The sequence below is a fragment of the Eptatretus burgeri genome, chromosome 16 (assembly GCF_056783735.1).
Source record: "Eptatretus burgeri isolate ZD-2024b chromosome 16, Ebu_testis_v1, whole genome shotgun sequence".
NCBI lineage: Eukaryota > Metazoa > Chordata > Myxini > Myxiniformes > Myxinidae > Eptatretus > Eptatretus burgeri.
In genome coordinates, this window is record NC_140976.1 from 24,813,313 (window position 1) to 24,832,675 (window position 19,363).

The 19,363-nt window shown below is 45.9% G+C and overlaps 1 protein-coding gene across 5 annotated transcripts in view; it reads right to left on the reverse strand.

Moving 5' to 3' along the window:
• LOC147010725 (sodium/hydrogen exchanger 2-like) overlaps positions 1-19,363 on the reverse strand; it is a 101,106-nt gene that overhangs the window by 27,821 nt on the left and 53,922 nt on the right. For 4 of the 5 annotated variants that reach the window (XM_085860428.1, XM_085860429.1, XM_085860430.1 and 1 more), the window contains 5 exons: positions 14,242-14,459; positions 13,745-13,947; positions 13,501-13,590; positions 13,257-13,327; positions 5,288-5,443 (listed from right to left, as the gene is read on the reverse strand). In XM_085860428.1, the coding sequence (XP_085716554.1) occupies positions 5,288-5,443; positions 13,257-13,327; positions 13,501-13,590; positions 13,745-13,947; positions 14,242-14,459 (738 nt within the window). The remainder of the gene's footprint in view (positions 1-5,287; positions 5,444-13,256; positions 13,328-13,500; positions 13,591-13,744; positions 13,948-14,241; positions 14,460-19,363) is intronic. The other variant, XM_085860431.1, reaches the window with a different exon arrangement.

The following is a 19,363-nucleotide window of genomic DNA, read 5'->3' on the forward strand; positions in this document are numbered from 1 at the left end:
TGATTGCAAATGGTGTATGGCAGTGAGAGTCACTTCAGGTGAATTGGAATATCTCCAATATACAATGAAGATATAATATCACCAAAAGTATGCACGCATATGCAGAATCATCGATTCAAAAAGGTTAAATTTCCTGCCGGCGAGTCGGAATGGCTTTTTGTTTTCAGCGTTTTAAAAAGGTGATCTTTATGCAATTTCTTGGAGTCTACATGAAAACTATCGTGGGATCACCTCAACACCAGTGGTTGCGAAAATTTATAATGGGATGATCTTGAAGAGCTCTCACCACTCACAGTTTGGTGTCGCACGTGGATTGGTATATGGCCGTAACGTTTGAGTCACAAGTGGATGGAAACTTGCTGTGTTGCCATAATAAGGGTGAAACTGGTCGGTAACTGCATTTTCATTCACTTGTGACAGCTTCTGATATTATAAATTACATTTACCATCATTGTAATATGCGCTGCGAGAAGCTCTTCCGGGAGCCGCAGACAAAACCGTGCATCGTGGCAGTGATGTCACAGCGTTCACCTCATGTTGGAGAATGGATTTACATCATATTTTCTGTATATGTGCATACATATATATTGTTGCGGAAATAGCCCTTCGTGGGATATTAAATATAGGATTAGCCCAGATCCCCCATTAAATGCATGTTTAGCCAGGTTGTTCGGTAAATGGACGCTACATGTGTGTCGGGAGGTGTAAGAGACTGTTCATCGTTGGTACATTGGTGGTGGACCGAGAGGCTCTTCTTCCTTCCTCTCTCCAGACAATAGACTCCGCCCAGCGCGCTGAGAGGGGGAGTGGCCTAGAGAAGGAAGTGAAACTGAAGGGAGGAGTTTGTCGGCTTCATAAAGGGGTGCGCCCCAAAAAGAAAAGGTGGTGAAACTGTTAGCGCCAAGGTGGCGCCGATCGGCTGTGTACACAGGACGGCTGTGTCTGTTTTCGTGAGGAACGAGCCGAAAGAAAGGCAGGGAAGGCAACAGAGAAATGACGAGTGGCGAGTCGCGGTCTGCTGGATGAGCAGGGGCTTCGAGGCAAGCGAGAAAAGGAAAGGCAGTGGTGAATCGGCCGGGAGAGAAAACTGAACCTGAGGGTCGAGTCTGCCATCGGCCGAGAACGAAAAGGAGGAACTGAGAAACGACTGGTGGTAGTCGTGATCTGCTGTGTAGGGGACGGCTGTGTCTGTCTGCGATCTGCTTCGTGAAGGAGGCAGGAGAAATGACTAGAGGCTGCCTGCATGTCGAGTGGGCGATCGACTTTCATGAGAAGATCCTCAACACGTTTGTCGATCCACCTGCCGATCCGCCTGCCGGAGCCCAGACACCTCGATTTGGCCTTGTCTGGTGAACAGGCCAGGCCTGGACTTGTATGCTGGACCTTGTGAGAAACCAGCTGAGACCCACCATCGATCTGACGGTCTTGTGCCTTCGACATTGCACGGGGTCAGAATGCGCTGAGGAGGGTGTGCGTAAGCGGTGCCTTGAAAAGAAAGAGTACGACGCCACAATCTTGCCACGCAGCGTGCTCGAGCTTGGGGCTCGAATCCGTGGACATCGGCTTGTCACGAGCCACATTCGTGCTTTTGACACTTTCCTCTCATCCATGAAACATCACCAAGTACTCTGCATGTCTGTCTGCATGCTGTCCATGTCTTGTTTGCATGTCGTTTAACGTTTATCTCATTAGAGTCCCCTTCGAAACCCATAATCCGTAGCTCCCTAGTTAAGAACGGGTTATAGATTAATTATAACATTGTCGTGAATGCTTTGCTTGTGTCGTGTTCCCTGATGTCCCCAATAAATCTGGCTGATTCGTATGAAGTTTCTGCTTTGAATTAATTTGTGCCGCGTCGAGGAACGATCCGCTCGATTTGGATACAAAAACGAAAATGGTTACAGACTGGTAGACTCCGCTCGGTCTCTGACAAAACCAGTCTGTAACCGGGGTCTATTCCCCCAGCTGGCAAGGTACAGGTGCATTTTGGTATCGTGGTTTGAGACGCGTAACCCGAGAATTGTGCCAAACCAGCCGGCGTTATAACCCGAGACGGCGGTGGTTAGGGTGGCGCCGAATCTGTAACATTTGGCTGTCGAGAGTCGGGTGCGAAAACCCAAACTGGTTACGGACAGTGATTGACGCCATGGTCAGAACCCCCCCCCACCCCCGAATCTACAATAATATCTTGTTGCGGGCCGGGAGGTCGGGTGAGAAGACCACGAGGTGGGGGCAGTGAGAAGGTGGGGGCAGTGAGAAGGTGGGGGCGCACACTATGTCAATTCCCACCAGACTCCCCGGAATTGTAGGCCGTCACACACGGATAATTCCGTGACGCAGCGGGTCGCTTAACCGACTGTGGACGCCAATGACTCAACCGCATGACCTAGGGTCCTCCCGTCTATGGGTTAATCGGGTTACCTAATTAATCACGTGGTTTAATTACCGGGAAAACGCCCTCGGTACGCCTTGTCCGAACAGGATCACTCTACCAGACCAGATCACTTTACCAGATCGGATGCAGCCGAGCGACACTGCCAAGGACGTACCAGCTCAAAGGAACGGATCGTTGGGAATAAAGTCCCGGCTAAACTTGGATTCGGACCATGCTGGATCAATGGAAGAAAACACAAAGACAAGCTGGGAACATTTATAATGATAATTAGTTATTTACATGCAGGTGAGGAAAGCTATGTGGCACAGTGAAGATTTATTAGGGTGTGTTGTGCAGAGATAGAAAGAAGCGTGTGGTGCGACAATAAACAGGCATCTTACAAAAGGGGACACAGAGCAGACTTAACGTGGAGATAATAACAATAATAATGATAACAATCTTCAACAGTCTTACTTAAGCAGACAGGAGCTAGCGCGCACGCACACACACACACACACACACACACACACACACACACACACACACACACACACACACACACACACACACACACACACACACACACACACACACACACACACACACACACACACACACACAACTCGATGAAGAGGGAGTTTTGCAACCAGGGGGGGGGGGGGTTGAGGCTATGATCTTGGTACCTGTGCGCTCGATAGCACGACGTGCCACCAATACGTTTCGGGGGGGGGGGGCGGAATGCTCCAGGGTGCGGTACCCGACAGTGGGCGCATTGTCTCTGGGCCAAGCCGCATGTGTAGAGACTGTGTTCGTGAAGGAGGAGCTTGAGTGGAGAAATGGCGGAGTCCAGAGGGTGAGGGTGGAGCAGTGGGCGGGATCAGGTAGGCGGGTGGGGTCGATGTGGTGTGGGCGGAGACGAGGAGGCGGAGTCGAGGAGCAGGAGGCGGGTTGTGGTGGTATCGTCGAGGCGGAGACGAGGAGGAAGGAAACACAGACCGACTGGGCCAGAGGGTCTGTCCCGACCTTTATAGGGCCTGCAGCTTGGGGGGGAGGGGCCATTCCGAATCCAAACGTCATCACATGAATCGGCACTCCGATTGGCCCCAACCCCTCACGTGGCCCGCCAGCTTGGGCCGGAAACCGCCTCACTTCGTTTCCGGCAAGGCCACCCCCAAACAGCGGCAATATTGTGCTCCGAACCCACGAGATGACATGAATCACCCACACCAAAATTGGCACGCGAATCATCCTGCAAAAACCCCTGGGCGACCGGTCGAGGGTCCCACATGCCCGCTCAGGCGTTCGACCAGCGTCGATCAATACGCTCGTTCCGCACGTGCCAACGTGGCCCGCACTGTACATTCCCTGGCCCGATCGCAGCCTCGCTGCCTGACAAACAAAAAAAACTGGGTCTGAAGGGATCTACAGAGGGAGTTTAGGCGGGGGGGGTGAGTTGCCCCCCCAAAGAGGTATTTGCTTTCTTCTCAGAAATGATACACACATTTCCGATGAAACTTGACTACAACTTTCATCACCCGTGACGTACAAAAGTTTGTTCATGACATGAGCAAAATGGGGCTCTAAGGGGATTTCAGGGGGTTGCCCCCCAAAATATGTGTTTGCTTTCTTCTCCAAAACTATTCATACAATTCCGATGAAACTTGACCACCATCTTCACCACCCATGATGTTCTAAAGTTTGTTCACAACATTAAAAAAGAATTGGGGTCTAGAAGGGTCTATAGGGGAGGGGTGTTGCCCCTCAAAATATGTATTTGCTTTCTTTTCTGAAACTACACACAATTTCAATGAAACTTGACCACAACCTTTATCACCTGTGATCTACCACCGTTTGTTCATGGCATTAAAAAAAATAGTCCATAGGTATTTATTTTCTTCTCCATTATATATTTTGTGGGTCATCCATGCCTACCAGTGGTTCCCTGGTTATCTTATCCAGCCACTGCCAGGTGAGCGCCCAGGGGTATTGCCCCTATGTTTAATATCTCTGTGAGGTTCTTTGTCATCATTCCTATAGGTCCAACTATCACTGGTACAAATTTGGCATTCCATAGCTTCCAGGATCTTCTCAATTCATTCTTGAGGTCTTGGTGTTTGGTCATTTTCTTGATTTCTGCAACGTTTAGTTCAAAATCACTGTTATTAACACCTCACTTAGCAATGCCTTCTTCTCTCTTTTTTGTACCTAAGTATGACATCTGGTCGCAACGCTTTGTTTTCGATGTTCACGCCCTATGGAATCATCAGGTCATACATGAGCGGTACTTCCATGTTTTCAGTGATTACTTTTGGTTCATATTCCCACAAATTTTCTGGAACTGGAATATCAAGGTTTTTGTAGATGTGCCGGCGGATTACATTATAAACTGTTGTGTCATTCTGTGTACAGCTGTCCTGACATGAGTTTGTTTTTGTGTGTGTGTTCGGTCATTAAGCATAAATATCATTCTCTTTACTAACCCCACCTCCACCCCTCACCTTTCACTCTCTCTTTTTTCATACTCTCTCTCTCACACACACGCCATCCTCCCACAGTATAGCAACATTTAGTGAGGCATAGCTCTCTCCACCCCCCCCACACTTTCCTCACTCTTCTCCCCTCACGAGCTTCCTCTCCCTCCTGCCTCCTCTCTCTACCCTCCCTCTCTCCTCTCTCCCTCCCCTCACTCCTCTCTCAACCCCTCTTCCTCCTTTAATACCCCCATCAGCGAAGCGATGGGTTGTATTTGCTCGTATCATATGCATGACACATGCAGAAGTGGTTGGTGCTGTGGTTCTAAGCAAGGCCAAAATGATGCAATAACAGATCTGAGGCCTTTGAAATGCCAATTGTCCAATTTATGTGTCAACAGCACCGCTCATTTACACAAAGCAAACAGACTGAATGACTCACAAGTCCGAGGCGGCAGATGGGACCCGAAGCATTTCTATCTGTTCCAAGGCACTCCGCCGCTCAAGTCGCTGGTACATGGCAACGATGCTGGACCCGCTACCCGTTTCCTCACGGATCAGCAGCTTCTTTAGGTACTTGCTGTTGCAGTGCTCATACCTGTTCAACAATAACTCTCAGTTTGTAACTACTGTCAGGCAATCTCATGTAGGAAACGTTCCACATTCAAATATCACTCGATTATGAGCATTCAAAAAAGAGGACAAGATCTGGGCATCACTCGATCTGAGCAAGGCTGGGGACAAATCCACTAACCCTCATCATCAGTGTATTGGATCTTGTATGTGGGAGATGTTCGGGTTGATGGAGACTGTGGGAAGTTTTTACTGTTACATCTACATGGAGGTGGCTCATTGAAGAGCTTTGGTGGACAAAATGAGGAAATAGTTAACATCTATGACTCACAGTTACTGTAAGTTATGGAAATAGAGGGGTATGGGGATGTTGATCGGACTTTTAGGTAGTTTGAGCATTGATGGGTGATTGTGTGCATGTGTACAGAGTGTTGTTGGTGGGGGTCTTGTCAAGGGGGGTTGTGTGGTTGATGTGTGTTTTTAACCAAGCCCATGCCCCCTCCCCTGAGGGGAAGAAAAAAAAAATACTACAAAAACTTAAAAAACAACAACAATTATTTAATTAATTAACCAAACTTTTTTTTGCATTTTCTTCCTTGGATCTTGTGTGGATGGGTTGGTGTGGTGTTCACGCAGGCATGATGGGCTGAATGGCCTCCACCTGTTAGATTTCCTTGTATCTTCACAATATTTGTCAGAGGGTGGGGGATCGGATGAAGAAAGTCGATTGTGTTTGTTAGGTGTGTCTATGATAGGTGCTGGGCAACACGTTGGTGGGGGTGGGGGTGCCATGGGGGGGGAGGGAGTGCAGTGGGTGTGGGTGGCATGACAACTGTGGAGGGTGCAGCTGATGATGGGAGTACTGAGGGTGCTACTGGCATTTGATGTGTAGAGAGGTGGGTGACAGTCTGGGTACGATGGGCACTGGTGAGGGTGTGGATGAAGGTGTGGTGGCGGGCCATGTGCATGGAAGTGCTGTAGTTGGGCGGTGGAGGGGGGTTCAAATGGAGGTGATGCCATTGCGGTTGAGGTTAGTGTGGTCGGTGGTTGCGGTTTGAGTGCTGCAGGTGCAAGAAGTGATGGGAGTACTGTGAGTGTGCATGAGGATGGTAGTGCGGATGATGGGGCAGTGGTGCATTTACATGTGATTGTGGAAGTTGGATGGGGAGGGAAGCAGAGAGGAGTTGGTGAGTGGGGGGGGGTGACCAGAGAGATAGTTTTTGTCAAAGATGAGGATATTGAATTTTGAGATTTGCCATTTTGTCACAAGAATAGGGAAAATAGAGTTTTGTGTTATTTAAGGGGGGTAGCGTGGGGCATGTTCGTCGAATGTTGGATGACGTAATGTCGGGTTGATGATCGGGAACATCGGTGGTGGTGCATATGGGGGGTAACAACATGGGGAGGGTCTTTTCTGAACCTTTAAAGAAGAGGTATACAATTTGGGGGGTCACTTGCAGGATTTGAAGTGTGGGGTGATGATGTTTTTTTTTCAGGGATTCTGCCAAGGGTGGGAGTCAATGCGGATTTCTATACCAGTGACGGATGTGAACCAGTGTTTGGAGGGGTGGTGTAGGAAGAGGGCGGTTTATTGTCAGGTCAGGCCAGATCAGATCTGTGACTTGCTACAGGTATGATATAAACCTGTACTAACCTGTTTCATGATCGGGTTGTCAGAGACTAAACCATCTCTCCCACCAGGTTTCCTGGTGGTGAGGGTGTTTGGATATGGACACCGAACAGGATTAAAAACAAAACCTGTCAAAGGGCCGAGGAGCTCCTTGTGAGCCAACGGCCATCCATATCTGGTACACAACTGCGTCTACAGATGTTCTCCTGCAGTTGGGTTATCTTTTTCTAGGAGGTGGTGGCAGGATTTGCACTATGGCTGCCATAAAACCCTTAATTCCACAACACACATAATTAAAGTAAAAATAACTGAAAACCCCCTCCAAGGGAGTACCTCCTGTGTAGCTGCCCTTCGCAGGGCAGCTCACTGGATGATGAGATTGGGGCAAAGGCTCCAGGACTCCCATTCTCGACAACAAGAGTAAAAGCACAGGGTAAACTTTCTGGGTCTGGTTGTGGTGGCATGTGTCAGGGTGGTGTTGAGATGTCATCCACCAGATGGCGGTCTCCTCGGGTTATCTTGTGGCATTCCCTTCAAGTGGGTGCCTGGATTGTCCTCACTATAAGAGGAATGTCACTCACCTCACTACATGTCTCTGCTATCATCTGAGCTCCAGTTTGAACAACAGTACTGCAGCACTCTCTGAGGTTCGGAGACCAGATAGTGGTGAGATCATCGTGGGTGGTTACACCTACTACTGGACTGGTCGCTCAGATGGTGACCATGCCCAAGGAGTTGCTGTGGCTGTGTCCAATAAGCAGATTGCGATGATAATTCCCTCCTCAAAATCCTGGTGGCGTTTAATCAAATCTGTTTCTGGTGTATGTTCCCCCTCCATCCCCTCCCTTACCTCAAATGGCCGCACTGCTGATTCCACACGTGATAAAGCTGAATGTCTAAACTCGGTGTTTGCAGCTAAATCTTGTGTCCCAAACCCATCACTATCTCTACCCACTTTACCCAGTCGCACCCAACTGTCCCTGGAGTCTGTATCCTTTTCTCCTGACAAGGTGGAGAGCTTGCTTTCAAACCTCGAGTCAGATTCTGCAACCGGTCCAGACGGCATCAGCCCACGTGTCCTCAAAGCCTGCTCTTCTGCTCTTGCTCACCCTCTCTCTGTTCTATTCACCCTCTCATTTGCCCAAGGTCATCTGCCATCTGCTTGGAAATCTGCTAACATCACTGCCCTGCATAAAAAGGTGCAAAAACAGATCCCTGTAACTATAGACCAATCAGCCTTCTCCCAATCATCAGCAAGGTTATGGAATCCATCATCGCTTCAGACATGAAATCCTTCCTCTTCTCCAATGGCTTGATTTCCAATCATCAATTTGGTTTCAGACCAGGTCACTCTACCCTAGATATGCTGCTACTGCTCTCCCATCAATGGATGGAGGTCCTCAATGCCAGACAGGAAATCCGAGCCGTATCCCTGGACATATCACGTGCTTTTGACACAGTCTGGCACCCTGCCCTACTCACCAAACTCTCTTCCCATGGTATTCAAGGCCATCTCCACTCATGGCTCGCAGACTTCCTCTCCTGTCGCAGTCAACGTGTGGCCCAAAATGGAGTTCTTTCATCCCCTCTTCCTGTGCAGGCTGGAGTTCCTCAAGGTAGCATTCTGGGCCCTGTTCTTTTCTGGTTTTCATCAATGATCTCTCGGACTCTCTGGAAAATCCTCTATTTCTCTTTGCCGATGACTCAACCCTCTGCCGTACCATCTGTCATCCCTCAGACCGGCAAGCAGCAGCTTCTTCGCTCACTGCAGATCTGGATAAAATCACAAACTGGTCCAACACGTGGAACATGTCTTTCAATCCAGACAAATCTCACACTCTCACTATGTCTCTTCGAAAGGACCGTTTACAAAACCCCCCATCCACTTTCTCCAACAATCCTCTGGAAGAAGTCTTTTCTTTCAAGCTTCTGGGTCTCACTATCTGCCATGACCTTTCCTGGGAAAGTCACATTTCCAACCTTGCCTCAAAGCCAGTCGCCGACTGAGAATCCTCCGTCGTGCAAAGTCCTTCCTCGGCCCTCTTGAGCTCCTGACTACTTACAAAGCTTTTGTCCGTAGCCTGATGGAGTACTGCTCTCCCCTCTGGGCTGGTGCTCCTGCCTCCCACCTTTCTCGACTTCACGCTGTCGAAACCAGGGCTTTTAAGATCATTGGCATCTCCGCAATGAAGCTGAGTCTTTGGGCCTCTCACTCAATCACCGCAGGTTGGTCGGTGGTCTTTCTGTCTTCTACCGAGTCCTCTCCAGCCTTGTTCCCCCTGCTCTCTCTGCGATTTGTCCCAACCACATTTCCACAGGGCGCTCAAGGTCCGCCAACAACCCCCTTCTGGTAAAACTACCAAAATCACGAATCACTGCTCATCTTCACTCTTTCATTCCTCTTTTTTCCCGCCTTTGGAATAAACTTCCTCACTCTATTCTTTCCCATTCTTCCCTTCAGGCTTTCAAAACAGCTGTTCACCACCACCTCTTATCTTCCCCCATCCAAATCCTCGATCTTTTCTACCCCCGATAATCCACCCAAGCCCACTTCCTTCAATTCTCCTGCTTTACTTCCTGAAAGTCCCTTTAATGTCCATCTTCCCCTCGCCATGTTCCCCGTCCCATCCCCATCCCTCTCCCTTCCACAGTTCACCTGTGTCTGTTCCCCAATGTTTTGTCCCTTCCACTCCCGCCCCTCTTGTCTCATGCCTCCTTGCTGTGAGTTGTGTGTTAGCTCTCATACGAGCCTCGACCAAGGTATACAAAAAAAAAAAAAAAAAAAAAAATTGAGATAATACCGGTCAACGAGCATATGATGAGACTCTTTGGGTGTCATTTCCCTGGTCTGTATATGCTCCGAATGAGGCGAGTGATCTTGCTGCAAAGGAGATATTCCATGCTGCGCTCAAATATGTGGTTGATCAGTGCCCCAGGTGAGATACTCTTCTCATCTTTGGGAATTTTAATGCTTTGACTGGCACTGATTGGGACGGTTATGATGCATGTGTTGGTCACCATGGGTCTTGAACTGTGAACCAGAATAGCAGTAAGCTCCTTGAGTTTGCAAGAAATCATGGACTCAGGATGGCTGGTTCATGGGTTCAGTGCCCACAGGCTCATCGCTGGGCTTGGTATTCCAATGCTGGTGGTGTGACAAAGGAGATTGACCATGTGCTCATTGATGGTTGCTGGAGGATGATACAGAACTGCAGTGTCCACCGGAGTGTTCAGTTTCTCAGTACCGACCACAGGCTTATTTTTGCAACTCTGAAGTTGCACCTTGAATCCAGGAGAATGGTACCATCCCAGCCTAGGCTGGATGTTGACAAGCTCAAGGATGAGAGGGTAGCTGAGGAGTTTGCAAACAGGCTGAGTGGAGATTTGGGGGGTCTGGGTGCTTTGGGGAATCCTGACGAGTTGTGGAATGCCTTCAAGACCACTGTCCTTGATGTTGCTTGTGGATGTCTTGGAACTCACCATTGGGTGAAGAAGAATTTTGCCTCGAGGGACAGTAGGTACCGTTGACCAAAGTCGCAGGGCCAGGCTGAATGGCAGAGCTGAGCTGTTCAGGGAGCTGAGGCGTAAAACTGTACGTGTGCTCAGGGTGGACAATGAAGTCGATGTGCGAAGAATCTGTGAGGGAGTAGAGCATCACCTGTGGTCAAGTGATTCTCGTCCTGCTTTAAGGGTAATTCACGCATTGTGTTCCTCCAAGCCCATCCCTCGGTGTACTGCTGTGAGAGTGGAGGGTGGTGGGCTCTTGACAGAGGAGTCTGAAGTGAAGTCCCGCTGGACCGATTACTTTGAGAGACTGTACCAGGCTGATCCACCAGCTGTCGAGTTGGATGTCCATAGTGTTACTATCCATATTGCTGACCCTCCAATCAACTGTGATCCACCATCGTTTGTGGAAACAAGCTGTGGTGAACCTATTGAAATGGAGTAAAGCTCATGGGATCTGTGGCATCCATGCTGAACTTCTGGAAATGCTGTACTCATGTCATTGCATGCAGTTCTATGCTCTGCCTGGAACACAAGCATCATCCCAACTGACTGGAAGAGGGGCCTTGTTGTCCCTCTCTGGAAAGGGAAGGGTGATCGCCAAGACTGCAACAACTACTGAGGGGTGACGCTGCTCTCAGTGCCAGGCAAGGTCTTTGCTCGGATAATTTTTGATAGGGTTCGCCACTATCTGCTTGAGCACCAGCGTCCAGAGCAGTCAGGCTTTACACCAAAAAGGTCAACGATTGACCGTATCCTTGCTCTTCGGGTCCTCACCGAACGCAGTGGAGAGTTTTGGTAGGGGCTCCTTTCAGCCTATGTTGATCTCTGTAATGCATTCGATTCAGTGAATCGGGATGCCCTCTGGAGGATTCTTGGTCTTCGTGGGGTGCCACCAAAACTGATCAATCTGATGTCTGACCTCTACTCTAGTATTGAGAGTGCTGTGAGATGTGGCGATACCATCTTTGACTTATTTCCAGTTGTTACTGGAGTTCGTCAGGGGTGTGTACTGGCCCCCACACTTTTCAGCACTTGTGTGGACTGGATTCTGGGGAGGATGTCAGAGAGATCAAGCTGCGATGCATCGTTTACGAATGTCAAGATCTCTGACCTTGATTTCGCAGATGATGCAGTCATCTTTGCGGAGATATCCTTTTGGGGGCCCTTGAGGTGCTGAATGAGGAGTTGGAGCCACTGGGAGTATGGGTTTTCTGGGTCAAAACCAAGATCCAGGCTTTCAATGACATCTTGGATACTGCTGTCTTGTCTGTACCTGTTTGTGTTGAGGGTGTTGAGGTCACAGAGAGATTCACTTACCTTGGCAGTGATATTCATGTCTCGGCTGGCTGTGCCAGAGGTCAGCAGACGTCTCGATCGGGCCTGGGGAGTCAAGGATTCACAGAATCATGGGGTGTGGCGCTGCCGGTACTTGTGCGGGAGGACGAAAGTCTGAGTCTTCAGGTCCTTGGTGCTTCCAGTCTTGCGCTACATATGTGAGACTTGGACTCTGACCAGGGATCTGAGATGGTGACCATTCCTTTGGTACCAGGTTTCTTCAGAGAATCTTTGGCTATCTCTGGTCGGACTTTGTGTCCAATGAGCGGTTGCTGAGAGAGACTCAAATAAGATTTGTTACCTGCATAGTCCGTGAGTGTCAGCTGCGGCTGTATGGAGAGCAGCAGTATGGACAGCTGCATGGATGGCTGTGGCTCGTTTTCCTGACGCTGATCCTGCTCACCAGATTCTCTCAGCGAGGGAGCCTCATGAGTGGAGGAGGCCATTGGGCCGACCAAGTGCCTCATGGTTGCAGCAGGTTAATCATCAACTCAAGCAGATGGGGATGGGCCCGGCATTTGCCTGAGGGATGGTCAGACTGAGGCCCCTGGAGTACTGGTGTAAAGTGGATGCAGTGACGCTCTGCTCTGGCACATGCTCCCATACCTGACCTGACCTACGAGATAGATTCCAAGGCTAGCTAGACTGAACTATGAAGAACGTTTGAAGGATACAGGACATTATACATTGGAAAGGAGGTGATTGCGTTGGGATTTAATGGAGAGGTTTAGGATCATGAAAGGTATGGACAAGTTAGGTGCAGTGGGGTGTTTCAACAGAGTGGACAGTGTTAGGAACAGGGGCCATAACTTGAGGGTAAAGAAAATGAGTTAGGACAATTTCAATGCAAGGGTCTATCAGTTGAAAAGTGGTTAGTGCATGGTAAGATAGTGGCATCAGAGGGCTAGATAAGTTTAAATGGGATTTAGATAGGTAGCTGGATGCATTGGAGATCGAGAGGTATGGAGATATTGGTTTGTGTGGATGCTTGCTGGCTTGCGGAATTTCATCATATTCCAAGATAAATGTTGCCTCATAATTTCATTAAAATCATCCAATCATTGGATCCAAATCATTCTCCGAGGTGGGCAATAGTTGGAGTTTGAGGGAGGGTGGTGGTGGTCATTGAGCCGACTCTCCCACCTGATTTCATTCATTTGTGTACAAAATACTCCCAAGATGGACTTCAAACAAGACTGGCCAAATTTTAAGATCTAAGGCAATTACCCTTATCCAGAAGAGACAGTAAAGAATCCCACGTTTCATAAACTCCTTGTGTTGCACATTATGGATGTGGAAGCGTCACCAACGAGCTTTTAGCTTGTAAAAAATTTTTTAAAAAACAGAATAAGAAATTAACACTTACATTTTTCTCCAACTGTGATGACCAAAGTGACCACAGAGATCTTCTATACCCACCAGGAGCAGGTCCAGAAACTAAAGACAATTCAGAGCAGTGTAACTTTTATTGCGCATGCTCTTTGTGGCCATAACAAATGCATTTATAATTTACAAAACGAAAATACACCTCAAGTCATCACTGCTCAGTTACAACTAACGTCAGTTCTTAGAAATGAGTGTGAGGTCATGAAAGACAGTTAGTTACTGACTCGTGAAGCGATCTCCACAGACACTGTAGGCTCTTGTTCCCCTTTGCGTTTCACGTCCAGAAGCCCCACAAGTGGTCGAATTGTACTCCCCTGGAAGGAATGTCAAGAAAGAAGGTGAGACATTAGATGGTGTCACCACGAGTGCAGGCGCAAAGATGGCTGGCTGTGTTATCTGCAAACAAAAGGGAATTTCAAAACAAACGAAAAAAAAATGGGCGTTTGTCCTTCTCCGTCCCCCACAAACCTGGATGAAAACAGTGAAGAAGATGAGGGCAATGGTGCTTGTAATGAACAATGGTTTGTGAACAAAGGACTCTGAGGGAAGGAGGTAAACGAGAGAGAAGGCAATGGCTCCTCGAAGACCACCATAACCAATAATGAATTGGTCCTTGAATGAGATTGGGATCATGCGGAACCTGTTCATCAGAAACGCTTGGAGGAAGACTCCTGCATTATCAGAAGAGAACGAATAGGCAGGTTGAGTTTGACATTTCAGTAACAGTTTGACTCTATGGCTGAATGTGCGAGCTCAGCATTTTCCTCCCAGTTTGAAGGATGATTGATGAAAAAATGCTCGGAAAGCATGTACTCGGTCTAATCGGCTCACTGCAGTGGACGTCAACAAATGCCGCAACAAATCAGAGGTTTAATTCCAGTGAAATGTGAAGATTCATAACAGCAACAGCCCTTTTTAATCAGATTCAGAAAAAAAAAGAAAAACGACAAACAAGATTTCATTACCAAGCATTCTCCAGATGAGGCAGGAGAAGAGTGTGGAAGTGATGAATATCCAGTTCCAGTCATGGGGACCAGAAATGGCAGAGACGCCAAGGAAGACGAAGATGAGCGTCTCACTCATGCTGCCGAGCATCTTCAGGAAATACTTGACCGTCATTCTCGATTTCGTCGAGATGTTTGCTTCCACATACTGCTTCATACCCATGGTGCATGAGAAAACTCTGAAGCATAGTCATTGCATTTGCATCAGTAGTGATGGTCCCAATCAGTTAATAGTCAGAGATATGGCATAGAGGCTTGGTTAACCCTCCATACCCACCCCCCTCCCCATCTCATATGTGTCTAGGTGTGGGTGGGTGTATATATATATATATATATATATATATATATATATATATATATATATATATATATATATATATATATATATATATACATAAATGCATTGTAGTTCGATCTCGGCTTAAAATCTTGAACGTATCTGCAATTGTACTGGTCTGCACAATCTGGATTGGCCTCCAGGTGCCGTGCAATAGCAAAGGAAGAAAAAGATGTAATGGCCTTGGAGGTCCTGTGTAAGTAATGAGGTCCTTGGATTTGAATCCTAGGTTGAGTCAGAATTTTATCACACGAGCCCCACGCATGTATTTATTCCTGTTTACATAATATATACAGGGTGTCCCAAAAGTAACCTAATATAAGGATTTTGAAATTAAATAACATTTCTGTTTTTTAAAAATAATTTTTGATTATTTTTATACCAAAATGAAAATTGACAAAATGTAGATAAATTTGCTTTATTTATGAATAATTGATCGATGAAATTTAAAATAAAATTCCACGAGTTTGGTTCTTTGTTCAGTTGTGAATTTTTCCATGGGTAACTTCCAAATGTTAATCTAAATTCTGAAAAGAAAAGAAAAACAAATTATTAAAAAACAGAAATGTTATTTAATTTCTAAATCTCTCGGTGACTTTTGGGACACCCTATGTATATATATATATATATATATATATATATATATATATATATATATATATATATATATATATATATATATATATATATATATATATATATATATATATATATATATATATATATATTTTGTTCGTCTTTCGGCTGCTCCCGTTAGGGGTCGCCACAGCGGATCATCCGTTATGATCCGCATTCTGATTTGGCATAGGTTTTACCCCGGATGCCCTTCCTGACGCAACCCTGGTCGCCTCTTTCGACACAGGGATAACATATATATATATATATATATATATATATATATATATATATATATATATATATATATATATATATATATATATATGTAAATGTGTGGAGCGTGATGAGTCCTCTCTCGATCTCCATGAACAGACAGACATAAGTCCTGTGCACGTGCACTCCGAAGCGCCACCTCCGCCCTCGAGGCATCAGCCCAGCCACTCATGTAAATGACATGATCACAGTTGCCTTCTGGTTTCTTGACTTTAATTAGTGGGAACAATTCTGCCATGTGATGGCAAAACCTAGCAAGTCCGGTTTTGGTGAAATTTGAGTTAGACCCATATCTGGAATTACTAGGTTTTTCCTGTCCTCCAAGTGTACTTAAATTAAATATAGCATGAGCATTCACTTCGATAATGTTATGGCAAAACCTAGAAAGTTCACAGTTACCCGACCAAAGTGTTGGAAAAACCTAGTAAGTAATTTACCATCAATATCAACAGCATGATTTGGATAAAACTTTGTCCTGAAACAACTTACATATAATAATGATATAATATGACAAAATAAAGCTATATTGATATATGGTATCTTAATCCCATGACGCCAATGTTTTTCCTTGATAACTCAAATTGTCTGGAGCCGGACTTACTAGGTTTTGCCATCACACGGCAGAATTGTCTGAGTGGCAGACAGGCTTTTGTTCTATGTTGATTATGCGGTTTTATGGGTTGATTAAATAAGCCCAAAATCCAGCTAGGCGGCTCCGTTTAATGTTGAACCAATGGGGCCACATCATCTCTGTCTGTTTGACAGTCACCGGGCTGAGGCCTCTGGGTTGGAGGTGACACTTTGGTGTAGGACTGTATGTCCATTGGAGATCAGGGGAGTACTCAACATGCTCCAGACATTTGGATTTACCCACCGATCGCATCATGTGTCTTCTAGTTGATTGGTTTGCATTAGTGGGAACAATCATCTGGGTGGCAGACATATGGTTGTTCTTTGTTCTTTACATATTATGCGGTTTTACAGTGTGAGACATAATCTGAGGCTGATGCTCACCATTACAGCCAGGAGGTAAAAAATACACACACACACACACACACACACACACACACACACCTGTAATATAATGTTAAGACTGTGAGTTGACCTCAATATACCTCTGTATTTCTAAAGTACTCCTTTAAAGTTTCAGTGTTAAATGCTCTGTTTACACATGAAATCATGAAGATTATTACAATACACCCTAACTTGCAAGCACTTGAATCCTTTGCCCCATTGTCACTTCTACTCTGCTGGTGGTGTTTACCTCTCTCCGTTTTGTTCTGTTTCATTCTGCTCTCGCTCTTCCACAAGCGTCGTCAAGGTACTGAAAAAAAAATCAAAACAAAAAAAACCTACCCAGTCAACTGAATCCTTTTCCATGTCTTAACCAGTCACCTGAATCCTTTTCCATGTCCTAACCAGTCACCTGAATCCTTTTCCATATCCTAACCAGTCACCAGAATCCTTTTCCATGTCCTAACCAGTCACCTGAATCCTTTTCCATATCCTAACCACTCACCTGAATCCTTTTCCATATCCTAACCAGTCACCTGAATCCTTTTCCATGTCCTAACCAGTCACCTGGATCCTTTTCCATGTACTAACCAGTCACCTGGATCCTTTTCCATGTCCTAACCAGTCACCTGAATCCTTTTCCATGTCATAACCAGTCACCTGAATCTTTTTCCATATCCTAACCAGTCACCTGAATCCTTTTCCATGTCCTAACCGGTCACAGGAATCCTTTGCCCTTTTAAGTTGTAACAGGATACATGTACAATGAACGTGTGTGAAAGAATAATGACAGAAAACATCCCAAGGACAGGACTTTGAACCACACCCTGAATCAAACAGTGCCGAATCATCACGAGTATTTGAAAACGCTTCGATCAGCACTCATCACAAAGAGTAACTTATAATTTGGACCTTAACCCCAAATCAGGAGAACAAACCAGTTCATTAAAAGCTTACACATACGGTCACATTCAGCAGGACCCCACGGAGATGTCAATTCCCATCGAAAAATAATTTTTTTTTAAAAAGATAAAGCTTCATTTGAAAAGGAAGAAGAAAAAGGTCAAGGTTGAAACACACATTAAAGAGAGAAAGTAGAAGTCAAACAGCCAGAGTGTGAATGTACACTTTCCAAAGTTTCTTTTAAAAAAAAAATAAAATCACACTGAACTTGTAATCTGAGTTTCGGTCACAATTGCAAAGTGTTTTCAACATTTTCAACACTTCAAAGTACCTAATGAGCAGTCTCAAGAGATAATTGTTAATGAGTCCCATTTGGAAAAACCACACAATCATTTGAAAATCGTTTTGAAGTGTCAGCTTGCCAACTGAATTATGTCCATGGCTCCTTTTGCTGACGAAGTTAGATATAAGCTGGTTTGTCCCATCAGTGTGCGCACTTCAACCGATTGTGTCAGGGACCCAGGTTCAAATCCCATGTTCCATGTGTTTGTCCATTGTCAAGTTACGTCCTTGTAGTTCATGTAAAACTACACTGATGTCTCGTCATGTGTTTGTCCTGCATTTGATGTACGAGAAACACCCAATCTCTCCAGGAGTGGCCAGAGGGGTGGTGAGAGGGGGGATGGTGGTGGCTTAATATTCTTCTTCTTATCATTATTCTTCTTCAACGGCCACAATTATTCCCACGTTCTTGTCGGGTTGGCTGTGGGAAGCTTGGCCCAGTCTTTCACGAACCGGCTGGCCAGGCCTGACATTCGACTAAGGTTAAGGCATGAATTTGTAATTTCTTCATGGTGCTGCTGATAGCTCACCTACTCTTGGTGAAGGACACAGTGGGATCCTGCCTGTGAAACACTGGGATGACAATTTAGATCTGGGTGGGATTCTAACCCAGGCTAGACAGATTAGAGGAGAGTGTGCGCAGCTCCAGGCTGTCCTGCCGGCTCCCATGTTGATATTATTATCGTTGGACGAAATTGACCTATTAATTTGTGGTTAAAATAATTTTGATGAAAACTATAATGTGGATGACGTGGCTCATAGAGGATGGAGTCAGGATTGATGGAAGATGTATCAACAACCTAAGGTCAGCTGATTATACCACTCCGTTGGTAGAAAGAAAAGAGGACTTCATGAAACTACTGCAGACCGTGAAGAAGGAAAGTAAAAAAGCTGGTCTTTATTTAAACTTGAAAAATATTAAAATCTTGTCAACTGAGAAGATCGACGTGTTCAGATTGGGAGACGATCATGTGGAAATAGAGGAAAGTTTCATCTTCATGGGTTCTAAGGTCGAAGTGAGTGGAGAATGTAGAGGACAAATTAATAGACGATTAATGTTGGAGAGAACAATAATGTCAGGGTTGACAAAGATCTGGAAAGACAAAGACATGACAAAACAAACCAAGAGGAGGCTGATGAATTATCTGCTATTTCTAGTTGCAATTTATGGGTGTGAGTCATCGACAGTTAAAAAGGAAGGAAGGATATTGACTGTTTTTAAATGTGGTGTTGGAGACAAATTTTAATTTGATGGATTGTAAGAAGAACAAACAAATCAGTGCTTGACGAAATTAGACCACCATGTACATGAGAAGCACTCAAGCAAACACTCCAACAAAACAGTTGATAAGGAACGGCTGGCTTGGCAAGCAATAATAAGCTGATTGGTAATGGAACACACCCCCGATGGATGGGGTAAAGGCTGCAACCAAGCTGTTTCTGCCAGAGCTTCAGAAAGCAGTGCAGGGTAGGGATGTTTGAAGACATCTGATTAGGAATGTCACCAGAGGTTGGCCACGACTTGATTGAACTGGATAACTGGTGATAATATTTTTTTACTTCCGATAGGTGTACCAGCAACTGTTACCCAATAAA